This window comes from Lissotriton helveticus, chromosome 7 (genome assembly GCF_964261635.1).
Source record: "Lissotriton helveticus chromosome 7, aLisHel1.1, whole genome shotgun sequence".
Lineage (NCBI taxonomy): Eukaryota > Metazoa > Chordata > Amphibia > Caudata > Salamandridae > Lissotriton > Lissotriton helveticus.
Genome location: NC_136068.1, coordinates 325,927,351 through 325,940,941, shown reverse-complemented (window position 1 = coordinate 325,940,941; position 13,591 = coordinate 325,927,351). Strand labels below are relative to the sequence as shown.

General features: G+C 45.5%; 1 protein-coding gene across 1 annotated transcript in view; it reads left to right on the top strand.

Annotated features, from left to right (window-relative positions):
* PTPRT (protein tyrosine phosphatase receptor type T) overlaps positions 1-13,591 on the top strand; it is a 1,693,536-nt gene that overhangs the window by 562,365 nt on the left and 1,117,580 nt on the right. Inside the window, exon 4 of the mRNA XM_078652140.1 lies at positions 253-334. Within this exon, the coding sequence (XP_078508266.1) occupies positions 253-334 (82 nt within the window). The remainder of the gene's footprint in view (positions 1-252; positions 335-13,591) is intronic.

Sequence of the window (13,591 nt, the reverse complement as noted above, 5' to 3'; positions counted from 1 at the left end):
TACCTGGGAATTAACGTTGACGGTGTGTCGAGGCCAACTTTTTGAACTTCACTCACATAATATTGGGACTGATCAACATTTGGTAACTTCAGAACATTAGGTGAGCCAGAAGGTCAGAAACAGTGAAGCTAACATGACACTTCACAACTAGGGGTCTGGTAGGCAAGAGACATGGGTAGGTCAGACCTAGATCAGCCATTTGAAAGGTGCGCCCAACATGGTTGGTTATTATGTTTCTTTTTTGTATTCCAGGTGATAATTGAGGCAGTTTCAGTGAAGGGGCATCCGGGTTATGTTGCAGTGGATGAAATCCATGTCCTTGCGCACCCATGCAGTAAGTAACACCCTTCTGTCTCCTTCTTACACCCTTACCTTTATATCGTAAACCTGCAATTTCTTGTAGCAACTCAGCCTCTATGGCAATGTGAGTATTTTGGTGCATGGTACACGTGTATAGAGATAAAGAGATATCCTGCGGTTCTGAAAAATACGATTCCAACATATCTATTTATAAGCAGATAAATTCAGAGCTTAGTTATGAAACAATTAGGGTAGGGCTCAAAGTTATTTTAGGACCCCACTGCTGATGCTATTGAATACTCTGTTTGCTGAATACCAAGGCTGTTCACCTTTGATAGCACCGCATGCGTCTTTGTTCTGTCACCCTACACTTCCTGTCTCTTTAACTCGCTCTCACAAGTTCTTCAAGGACCTGAGCATTACTGAGAGTTAACTCAGAAGGAGGTGCAGCCTAATTCGCCATCTGTGGTTAGCTTTACTGGCAGGAAAAGGAGTGCGCCATCTATCATTTGGTCATTAATAGTGTGAAGCAATACAGCAGTTACCTTTAATTAATGTACAACACTATTTCAATTTATTAAGAAGGATAGTGCTCAACATCTAGTACCAAGATTCCTAATCAAAATGTGTGCATAGATTTATTCAATTAGATAATTAGTACATATGAATTGCTTTCAATAGGCATTGGCAATAAGAAATGCAAAACAACTGTGCATGAATGCAAAAAGTAAATGCTATCTTTTGATATATGTATTCAAACAAAATATAGGGGTTTCAGTGAAGTTAATTGTGTGCTTTCGGCAAATATACAATTTAATCCACATGTATGTTCACATGAGCACTGTGACGTTATTGCACAAGTGTCGGTGGCACCCTCTTGATATAAGATTTATTTGATGATCCACAACTCTCATTATTACCAAGCATAGTAGTTTGCTGTTGAGGTTTCCCATACTGTTTCTGCCAAGAAACCCAAGGATGCCTGCCTTGCAGACATGATTTTTTTGTGTAGAAAGGGACATCTTTCTGCACAAAAATAATCCCCCAAGAAATGTTCCTCTTTCTAAGATTGCCGCAAAATGCAGCACAATTAGAAAGAGGAAAACACAAGGAGAAATAAAGATATTTCTCATCGTTCCACCTCAGAAGGTGTAGCATTTTCACACATTCACAGTTCTACCAGTAATGGTAAATCTGGGAAGGTGCCAAAATCCATGGGTGAATGCGTGGAAAAACCCACGCTCCACCCATTGAATGCCTCCCTGGGGCAGAGTAATGCAATGCAGCGATTTGTGATGCTTTGCGTACTCTAGATTTATCAAGCCAAGAAGGGCCATGCAAAGCAGCCTTGCGTGGCTTGATAAATCTGACATAGTTGTTGTGTCACTCTTGCCCCCCAATGCATGGCTCAAGAGTGAGGCAACTGAATGATAAATCTGCCCCATGATTTGTAAGTACAAATCAAGCAGCATCGGCCCGTGCAGGTAAGAGCAGTGGGGTGGTGAGGCCGGGTGTGGGGGGATTTCAACAGACGACGAGGAGGGAAAATTTGTTATTTAATTAATTTTCCTTATTGATCGTCTCTTGACTACCCCCTCCCTGACCCGACTCACCACCCCACCGCTCTTACCTGCACGGGCCCCTGCTGAAATCAAGTACATAAAAGTATTCACAACACAGATGACAAAAAGTGTGTTGTTTGCGCACATACTCACAAAAATCAAAGAATAAGGGGGAGAATAGACAACTTGTAACTGCGTTACCATGGTATTTCTATAAAAACCCTCATACACGCATTAGTGTTAACGTTATTACTAATGCGTGTTAGAGGGTTTTTATAGAAATACCGTGGTAACGCAGTTACAAGTTGTCCATTCTCCCCCTTATTCTTTGATTTTTTTGAGATCTCATACGAGGAAACTGAATGGACAAGTACATTTCCTCCTCCCTACCTGGTGATTTTGACTGTTTGCGCACATACAACATACTACATATTTCCAGGCAGTAATTCCACATTGCCATTGCAGAAAGTCTAAAGGAGTTCCTGTGTTGTCTCCGAAGCTGCCTTGAGCTCACTCCTCGGTCCTGTTATATCAGTCCTCATTGGTGCACTCTGACCTTGAGGTGTGAGGCAAGTTTTCCTTAAACACAAGTTGTTGCCTACTTACAGAAGATTCTGATGAGCAGGCTCAGCAGATGCAGCCTAGAGAGGTAGGGAGGATACAAATGTTAAGCCAGCCTGCAGCACTCAGCACTTCTGAAAGAAGATGACACTTGATGTCTGAGTGTCTGAGGTGTTCTATTGCAGGTGCCTTGAGTTATAGGGCCAGCAAGAAAAACAATTCCAAACTCAAAAACAAAGCTATGAAATGCCTTCTGAAACAGATGGAAGGCAGTCTGGCTGATGACAAATATCTTCAAAGTGGGGAAAGAGCGTTTTCTTTTGAATAATTAAAAAATCAAAAACGTAACAAAATGGTCTCTTTCCTCTGAAACATCGCTCTGGGAAACATCACCTGACAAAACACTCCAAAAGAAACAAAACCAACCAGCAGGATTATATTTCCATCGCCTTTTAAAAAAGGAGTTGAATTGTGATGTACTTGCTGATGAAGACGGCAGTGTGATTTCTGTGGCAGATAGATGGGCAACTTTTCAGAAATTGCATTCTGCCATTTACTTCACTTTCAATAATCAATGATGAAATAAAAGCAAAAGGAATTGCTGTCTATCATCACGATTCAGCCATCCACCCGGTAAGCCTTGGGGAGCCATCAGTGGTAGCACAGACTGGATGAGAAGTTGGCTCGTTCCCATGAGGCTTTAAGGTTTAGGTGCAATGTGCCTGACCCCAGGGTGTTAAGTGGGATGAAAACTGAGGGGGGGGGGGAGTTTCTCGAAGGGGCGTGGCCAATGTAATTAAGGGTGTAGTTTAAAAACACATAAGCTGAAAATCTATGCTTTGCTTAGTGTGCCGCCCAACTGATAGTTTGCTGCTTCTGTCATTGCATTCAGATACACAATACAGCAAGTAACATTACACCTACAACAAGCTAGGACAATGGTTGTTGTTTGCATAAGATAAATAAGCAACAACTATGTCTTCGTTGTGTAGAATATTGGAAATGCTTCAGTTCTGAAATGATAGGACTGTGAAATAACTATAACCAGTCTCTTTGAAGCTACATAAAAGGCAGTTGAGGGTGGTACAGCTACATAATTAAAATTTGTTTTTTCACCCTGAGGATGAGGGCAAACATTGAGATCCCGACAGGGACCTGCCTCAGCACCTGCTTTTTAGAACTGCCTGTATGAGCACCCGGGCCCACTTAACCCCTCCCACGCTTGTGACGGAACCGCTCCGTCCCGCCCCTCGGGTGGGCTGTGCTGGTGACGGATCCGCTCCGCCAGAAGCACAGCCCACCCGAGGGGCGTGATGGAGCGGTTCCGTCATAAGCGTCGGAGCGCCGCGCGGCCCCCCCGCTCCTTAGCGCTGCGGCGGAATTGCCACCGCAGCGAAAGGGTTAGACACCTGCCTGGCCCTGCTATTATGCTAACGCCTATCAGCACAAGGACACATTTGGAGGAGTGTTACTCTTGGGACGATGTGATGTTTGTTTGGTTTGTGTGTGACTTTTTGTAAAAAGCAAAAAACACAGTTGATGGACAGAATGTAGAACAATGTCATACATTCACCCCAGTACAAGGATCTGGGCCTAAATCCATCGTTTTTTTGCAAACCCTAAAGTAAACACTCCCTCTATCACTCCTACACAAACGCTACGCAATGACTTGGCAAATCATTTCAAGGACAAGATAGACCAAATTTACCGATCCCTGGCGGTAGGAAATGCCACTGAGGAGATAACCCCAGTTGAGAGAGACCCCTCACTTCCCAGACTTGACTCTTTCACCACCATCATCACAGAGCAAGTGCAAAGACTGTTGGAGCACACAAAATCCGATGCTACCTCAGATCCGTTGCCACCATTTATAATGGCTAAACTTGCCCCAATCATTGCCCCATCATTAATCGAGGTGTGCAACATTTCCCGGCTACAGCCACCTTTCCCAGAAGTTGGAAAAGGGCACACATAAAACCTCTACTTAAAAAGGTGCTGTCAGACTCCACAGAGTTGCATAATTATAGATCAATCTCCCTCCTTTCTAGCAGCTCAAAGGTCATGGAGACATTGGTTAATAGGCAACTGATGGGATACTTAGAACGGCATAATCTACTCGACCCCTGGCAGTCAGCATTCCGGGCAGCCCATAGCACCCGAAGGGGCAGTGGTAGAAGTAGTCGACAACATCAGGATGCTACAGGATAGAGGGTCCCCTACTAAGCTGGTGCTCCTGGATCTATCTGCTGCCTTCGACACCATCTCCCTCCATGTCTTATTGGACAGGTTGTGGGAGATTGGTGTCGCAGGACGAGCTTAATCTTGGATGCTGAGGTTCCTTAACAACAGAACTCAATATGTCCATTTAGACACATTCGTCTCCCAGACCACGGCAGTGGACAAGGGGGTGCCGCAGGGCTCAATCCTAAGCCCGACCTTATTCAACATCTATGTGGCCCCGCCTGCAGCCATCATAAGATCCTGTGGCTTTGAGGCAATCTCGTTTGCGGATGACACGTAGTTGATAGTCCCCATTGAAGAAGGACCCAGAAAAGTCTAGACTTAAATTTAGGTCGTGTATGCTACAAATCGCCACCTGGATGAGAATGAACTTTCTGCAGTTAAATTCCAACAAAACAGAGATCCTTCTGCTCTGAAAAGCTATGGAGATTTACACTGGCTACCTGTGAGAAAGAGAGCTGTGTTTAACCCCTTGGCCGCGGCGCTAATTCCGCCGCGACGCTGAGGGGGTGGGGGGCCGCACGGCGCCGCCATGCTCGTGACGGAACCACTCCATCACGAGCCGCGGTGGCGCCGTGCTTGTGACGGAATGGTTCTGTCACGGGCCCGCCCGCTCAACAGAACGGGCCGCGCAGGCACGAAATCAGCGCCGCGCAGGTGCGGCGGCCGGGCCGTGACGGAACCATTCCGTCACCAGCACATCCCCACCGTGGCGAGTGACGGAATGGTTCCGTCACGAGCGTGGAATGGGTTAAACTACTGGTGATGGTGTTTAGAGCATGACAAGGGATCGGTCTGCTCTATCTAAGGAGGAAAATAACAGCTTACAACCCGGTCTGTGCACTAAGAACTAGCAACCGGAATCTGCTTCTCCCCTGTAAAATCAAGAAAGCCAAATCGGGAGGACGTGCATTTTCACATCTTGCCCCTCTCCATTGGAACCATTTGCCGAATGAGTTATGGGCCAGCCCTAGTTTGGGACAATTTAAGAAGCTCCTAAAGACTTGGCTCTTTTTAATCCGCCATAAGCCCTGTCCTAGTTCCCAGCACTGTGTGGCCAAATGCACTGAGAGATCCCTGTCGGGATGATTTGTTGCACGATAGAAGTCTTAAATAAATAAAAATAAAATAATAAATAGCCTCTTCATGTTTCTGACCTGTGGTATCTGCAGTTTATCTATTAACATGCAATTTTCAGTGCTAATGTACGCTCTGCAGAAAACACAGTTTAACCCCTTCGGCGCTGGCCGTCCTCCCCACACGCCCACTGTGACGCATGATGGCTGGGGGCTGTCATGCGCACCGAAGGGGTTAAGGAAAAGCAAAGGAATAGACACGTTCTTTTTCCTGTGGAAGAAGAGGGAAAGGAAGGGACAAATGGGGTAAAGAAGGCGGCCTTGATGATAGAATGACCTTCCCCTAAACTTGCTGTGGGGTTATTGCAATTTGAGTAGCCAGTCTTGGGCATCTGAGAAGTATGAAAGGAGAGATCAGATGTGAAATGAAGTAAGTGTTTTTACATTGGCAGTTCCTCCGTAATGGCAGAGGAGCTTCGCCCCACTGCCCATAGCGAGCAGAGGATAAATAAAATGATAATAACACAATTGTATTATCATTTATTTATCACTGTCCTAAGCTGCATAATAAGTATAGAGCGGGGCTGAGCCGAGCACGGCAGGGAGGAGGAGTATTGTGCACTTATAAGAGAGCATGTCTTTTTGGCCGGGTTGGAAAAACAGCACAGACTCCTAGGCACTGTCAAACAAGACCAATCCTGGTGCTGCTCTTATAGTATGAGAGCAGCATCTGCATTGGGTGAGGAGCCTGTGCTTTGAGGCACATACACTTCTGAGGAGCAATGAGGCAGCCGGGGCAGTGGAGTGGCAGGTATGTTTTTTAATATTTGTATTACCCAGCCCCTCCCTCCCATGTCTCCTCCCACCCCCCACTTCCCACCATCCCCTTGCTCCACCACTTTACATAGGCGGAAGCCACCACTAGACGTGGAATGGGAAAGCATATGGAAACGAGGGAGGGAAGAGGCAGAAGCCAGAAGAGTTGATGACAGAAAAGTGAAGCACTGAGAGTGTTGGATGGCAGGTATGACATATATACGAGCGCAGATCAGGAGAGCCCAAGGAAGGTTTAAACTACCCAACCAATGTCTAAAAAAGGGGCAGCCGCTTTCTTAGGGCTCTAGGGCCACACCCTTCCTACTTTCTGCATCGTTGTACTTGCCATTGTTTTGCTCTCCTCAACACTAATGTTTAAAGGAACACTTTAAAAATGATTTGTAAAAGCTACCTGGGGAAACGCTGCTCCTTTGCCGTCCACCGCCAGTTGAGTCAGTTGGGCTATCCTGCTGTCCCGGTTCTGGCTGGGAGCGGAGAACGCCGGCCGGGACTACATATCCCAGCATCCTCAGCGGCAGGGGCAGGAAACACCGCCCACACCACGCTCGCCGCTGCAAAGCGCCAGGAGGCGCTTAAAAACAACACAGGGCTCCCGCAGCGCGGGAGTCCCTTCCAATTTGTGAAACCTACCTGGGGAAACGCTGCTCCTTTGCCGTCCACCGCCAGTTGAGGCAGTTGGCCTGTCCTGCTGTCCCGGTTCCGGCTGGAAGCGGGGAACGTCGGCCGGGACCACATATCCCAGTATCCTCAGCGGCAGCGGCAGAAAACGCCACCCACGTCACGCTCGCTGCAGCAAAGCGACAGGAGGTGCTTAAAAACTACTCAGGGCTCCTGCAGCGCAGGATGTGGGCGGGCATGCCCGGGTGCTGCCCGGGCGAAACCCGGGCCAAAGGCGGGCCCGTCCGTTCCCCTCAGAGACCGGAAGAGGCCGGGCTGGGCCACCCCCCTTTTATCGATGTTCTGCTGATTTCAGTCCCCTAGGTTAGCCAAGTATATCTACATTTACTTTTTATACTCACAAGTGTCCGTGATAATGGGGAAGTACGTGGGACAATCGGCATCTAGGCCTGCCACAAAAAGAATTGATAGTATGCTTGAAAGAGCAGTCAGAATTGGCAGCAATGAGATTGAACTGACCGAGAGGCGTCTCTCTCTTGGCCTGGGGGTATCACTGCCATCTTCGATTCAAACAGTGGAGAGCATTAACTTGAATGCCAGCAACATAGACAATCCCACCATTACTTATGAGGACCCCAGAGGTGACACCATATCTCATGCCCCTGCATCAGACATTAACACATCAGCCACCCTAACGAACATTGACACACCTACTGGGGCGAAACGCAAAAGGAAACCAGCTAAAGCAGTAAGCGTCAAGAGGAAGCAACCGACTCGTCCTTGTTCAACACGCACAACACTGAACTCTTGAATACGCCCTCCTACTAATCACATAACAGCCGTGGCACTGGTACACACACCAGCTATAATTCCCCCAGTCGCTCAATTGGAACTCAGACTGAGATTGATTTGTCCTTTACCGATAGTAGCAATAGGAGCAACATGGCCATAAGTTATTGTGGACACCATCACTGATAGTATAAAGACAGCACTTGATAGTTTCCTTGTCACTCTGAGGGATCGTTTGCTTGTCCCAGAAATCCGTGCCATCTAAGCCTCGGCTTGTGATTTCCAACACTGTTCCGACCGCAAATCCCAGTATGATTGTGTCCTCCGATTTTCAAATCTCAGCTAAGCCTCTTAATAATGCCCCGGCTCCATCAACAGACCGTGATTGATGTCCTCAATTTGAACTCAGGGTCAGGGTTTACTCAGTGTGATATGTGTAACAAAATTTGGTTGTATTTTGAACCTGGGGGTGCTGGTGGGTCAAATATGAATATTGCGAATGGTGGGACAATCCAAACTTTTGAAGGATATGCCACTCAAATCACGCCATCTATTTCTATTTCCCCTGCGGCCCCAATTAATACTCAGGCTGTAGGTAACATACTGAGAGAGGGCGTTACTGACTCCACCTGTTTGTCAGACCATAGGGGCAATAGGGAGGTATTAAATCTACCCCCAGAAGCGTGCCCATATGTTGTGGTTTTAGCAGGTGTCCCTCCTCTAAGGGTTAACCAGACAGAATCATGGGAACAATTACGCTATAAGAGCTTGGACTGGCTCTCCAAACATAAAAGGTTTAGGGTGTCACTAATAAAGAATATCATCATGGTACGGAGAGTGGGGTGGGTGGGTACGTCCCCAAAATGTATCAAGGGCGATTGTATAGTCATTAATTTCCGCAGACCATCTGTGGCAAAATCAATACTATCACTACAGGAGGAGCAAGCTAATTCAACTACCAGTATTTGGGCCTTACCATTGGGCTATTTCTATAAGCCCTTATCAGAGGCACTCCGCTCTGACCTGTCTTGTACACTCCGGCCATTCCCCTTACTCAATAGATTTATGTCTTTATAATGTTTAGATTGTCAAGATTGACTACCCACTCCTCTTAAAAACTTAGAGCCAAAGAAGGTAGAAGAGCCTGTACCCGGCCACACTTGCCCCCTGTCTTGTAAACCCAACATCTCAACTGTATTTAAGGATGAGTCTGCCCTCAAAATACTGAGCTGGAATGTCGCGGGTTTGGCTTCTAAATTAGATTCACCTAATTGGTTGCACTTGATTTACAGCCAAGACATCTTAATGCTTCAAGAGACCTGGGCAACCCGGGACTTGTTTTTGGAGGGGTTTGGATTTTTTAACATCATATCCCCTACCCCGGAGAACAGCCATTACAACGCAGGGATTACCCCGCACTACCATTACAAACGCAGGGATTACAACGAAAGGCGTTACAACGACTTTCGCTGGAGGGCGCTGTTGGATAGGGAATAGTTTAATTTTCTATCCAACACCTTCCCTACTGTCAACGTGGGCTGGAGTTGGAATAGAAAATTAAACTATTCCACTATCCAGCACCCTCCAGCGAAAGTCGTTGTAAAGACTTTCGTTGTAATCCCCGCGTTGTAATGGCATGCGGGGTAAATGCAAGTGTTGTAATGACATACGACCCCTACCCCAGACTCAGGACGGCCAGTTGGTGGCCTTTCCGCGTGGGTCAATCTCAGGGCAGGGGGACGTGCTAGGGTTCTAGACACTAATAATGATAATTTCCAGGTCACAATCTACACACGCGGGACCCCCCTCTTCTTTATTCATTTTTATAATAACGATTTTAAAAATGTACCCAATATGAACTTTATTGATCTGTTTAATTTTATTTCTAATTTACAAGCAGTTAATTGTGGCCTCAAAGTGAAGAGCATCTGCTTAGGTGGAGACTTTAATGTAAAAATTCCAAAGGGTATTCACTTAGCAATTGACCACACTGACACAACACGGTTATGTCGTAGAGGAGAGCAGCTGCTAGATCTCCTAAGTGCCAATAACCTCTTAGATGTTATGGAACTTGCAGCTGTGCCCACTAGGGATGGATACATAGAACCCACCTACAGAGGCAGGGGTTCTGCCTCTACCATCGATTACATCTTCATTATCGCTTGTCTGGAAAACTGTGTGTTAAAAGCAGAGGTAATTCGAACACACCAGGGTGACCACAACCCGATCAATTTGACTCTGAGCCTTACGCCCAGACCAACCTATGACAATATGCAGGGTGCCAGTGATTTGATTCCCACCACTGATCACCTTAGACTGGTCTGGCGTGGCAAAGATAACAAAGTGGTATTCGACAGGATGGTAAGATCTTACCCCGACCTGATTAACACCTGTTTGACGTTCAGAGAGTTTAACCCTGATGTAGTCGGCGCTTTCTCAGAGCTCTGTACCGGTATTAAATCCCTGTTGTCTAGGCCCAATAAGAAAACTCATTTGTATCTAGGCTGGTTTAATGCTGACTGCTCCTCAGCTAATAGAGCCCTTCGCAGGGCACTTGCTAATAAATCTAGAGATAGCTCTCTCATTAAATCACTTAGGATGAATTACAAGAGAGCTATTGCAATTAGAAAGGAGGAGATTATAAAAGAGCATTGGGATAACCTCATTCGGGCCAATACTCTAAAATATGGTAAGGAGTTTTGGTTGGCTGTTAAAGGCATGAGGTCTCTGGGTAACTGTATGTCGTCAATCAGCTGCAATATTTCCAGTGAGTCTTGGGAGGCTCATTTCAGTAAGATCAATGCTGCCCCGATTCTCCCTACTCCTCTTGAAGAGATTAGACCAATTACTATGGTCCAGATTGATTTAGTGGAGGTAGAGGAGGCCATTGATCAGAGCCGAGGATGTAAAGCTCCCGGGTCCGATGGTTTGCCTATCGATCTAATCAAAAGTCACCCTGATTTTTGGGGGCCACTATTGCTAATTGTTTTTAACAACTTAACTAATTCTCCCATACACCATACTTGGTCATCCAGTATTATAGTGCCTATTTTTAAAAAGGGGGACCATTCAAACCCGAGTTGCTACAGGCCGATCTCCCTGATCGATAATACTTTGAAAATTCTAGAGAGGGTACTGTATATCAAAATCAAGTTTTGGGCCATAGAACGCCAGATTTTACACCCTTGTCAGCTGGGGGTTAGGAGTAACATTGGTACTGTGGAACAATGCCTTAACCTCAACTTGATCATCAGCAAATATAACATAGCTAAGAAAACACCTGTATATTTGGCATTCATGTACCTTATGTCAGCCTTTGACTTTGTTAACAGATCTCGGCTATGGGCCAATCTTTTAAACTATGGACTGGACAAGTCCTCGTCTCTTTTTTAGCTTATTTGCACATAGATCTACATGCCCGGGTGCGCATTAGCAGGGATGGTGAGGTCTCCAAAGCCATTGAGGTAGGAAGGGGTGTCAGGCAGGGCTGCGTCCTCGCCACCCTCCTATTTATTTTATACATTCATGATTTAAATAAGTCTCTGGCAACACTAACCCAGGACGTCCCATTTATCAATGGCAAGCTCCCTGCATTGCTATATGCTGACGATGCGGTGCTGATTAGGCGTACCCCTAAAGCTCTCCGCTCCTTGGTCCTTGGCTTTGTAGAGTTTATGGCAGCCTGGATTTATACACCATCTTTAAAAAATCTTTTTTAATGGCGTGTGGGTCTAAGAAGCATTTTAACTCATCTATAGTTTTAAATTCCAGCCGTTTACTGAGCACTCGCACTTTCCCATACCTTGGTTTGGTATTTGCATCTAATGGGTCGTGGACTGATCATGTGGCAGTAGGCCACATGATCAGTTGTAGGAGGAAGTTTACAAACTCTTAACACTATACTTGGGAATCCTAACCCAAGGAACATAGAGGTGGTGGCCGCAATTATTAAGATCTTCAGACTTCAATGTATACCAGTTGCAACCTACGATGCTGAAGTCTTGGGGCACACTAATAGTGCTACCCTTCAGGGTGAAGAGAATAGATTTTGTCGTAAAATCCTGGGTGCACCAATTTCATCATCCAAATATGCTAGTCATTGTGAATTAAATTTGCCGTACTTTGAAGACTACATTAAGGCTAGCCCTGCCCTATTCTGGTTGAGAATCTGGAAAAACCCTGCTGCCCAACTCACCAGGGAGGTAATCTTAGATTGAGTGAAATGCGACAGGGGATGGGCATACCATGGCTGGCTGCAGTCCACCAAAGCTTAGCTAGTGTGAACCATGAATTTGTATTTGTAAATCCCTCAGACCTTGGCTCAATCAGTAGTAAATCCTTCCAAAGAACCCTCTATCCATCATATAAAAGTGCTAGATTGGCCACATAGCGTAAAAAAACGTCAGTTGCCAACTACATGCATATTGAGACTGTCCCTCCTGCAGTCTCTAGCTATTTGTTAAAACCAATTGGCCGTTGGGAAAGGGGCTTACTCTTTCGGCTGAGAACTGACACAATGAAATTTATTCTCTCATTTCCCGGCGGTTTCACCCCTAGTCTCGACCTTTTAATCTGTCCGTGCAATACAGTCGATGCTTCACTTTTTATTCTTTTGTTCTTATTAGGGAGAGGTGTGGCGCCGCGGATCTGGGGATCAGGGTTCGATCCCCGGCTCCGGCGACAGGTTAGCCCAGCACCATGTGACTCTGGGCAATAGCTCGCTTAATCTTCCCGACGGCCCCTAGCGCCTAGAGACCCTTACGGGTGATTGTGCACTTTACAAATGTGGATTATTATTATTATTATTATTATTATTATTATTATTATTATTATTATTATTATTATTATTATTATTATTTTTTAATTTTTACCAAAAGGTTCTTTATTCCTTATTTTAAGGCTTCATGCGAAATCGACTATAAGGCAGCTTATAGGATGGTGATTGCTCTAAGAGATGATTAATTCATTTTTCTTGTTGACTCTTTTTTTAAGGCAGCGGTGTGCACCCATAACTCTATGCGCCCCTGCTGAATTATAGTATTGTATTTCATGTTTTTAACATAAATTGTCAGATGTCTTTTTAATGATTCGTCTTATCATTAGATTGTGCACTGTATTACTGGGGGGCTTTTTCTTAATTTTATAGAATATTATAATTGTTTTTTTGTCTTTGCACTTTTATGGATATGTATTTTTATCCGAATAAAGTTTATATTGATTGATTGATTGATTGATTGATTGATTTATTGTTAAAGATAGAAATACAATGCCAGTTCCTGAGCTTTGCCTTAGTGAGATCCAGGCAGCCACAAACTATTTAAAAGCACTTGCACTAGTGCGCATGTATTTGGCTTCCTGTACGCAATTTAGGCAAGCTCAGGTCTTGCATGCATTCAGCCCCAACCTGCTATTTTAAGGGTCTCCAGGAACCACCCTTTGATGATGCACAGGAGTGTCACTTTTCACAGCACCCCCTGGTGATTTAGGATTAAGCAATATGCAACTCAGGCAGTGTGCCAGGCCTGCTGCCTCGTGACGTAAACAATCTCACTGCGCATGATCGAGTTGTGCTATAGCTTCATGTTTTTTCACTGCTGAAGCAACTGC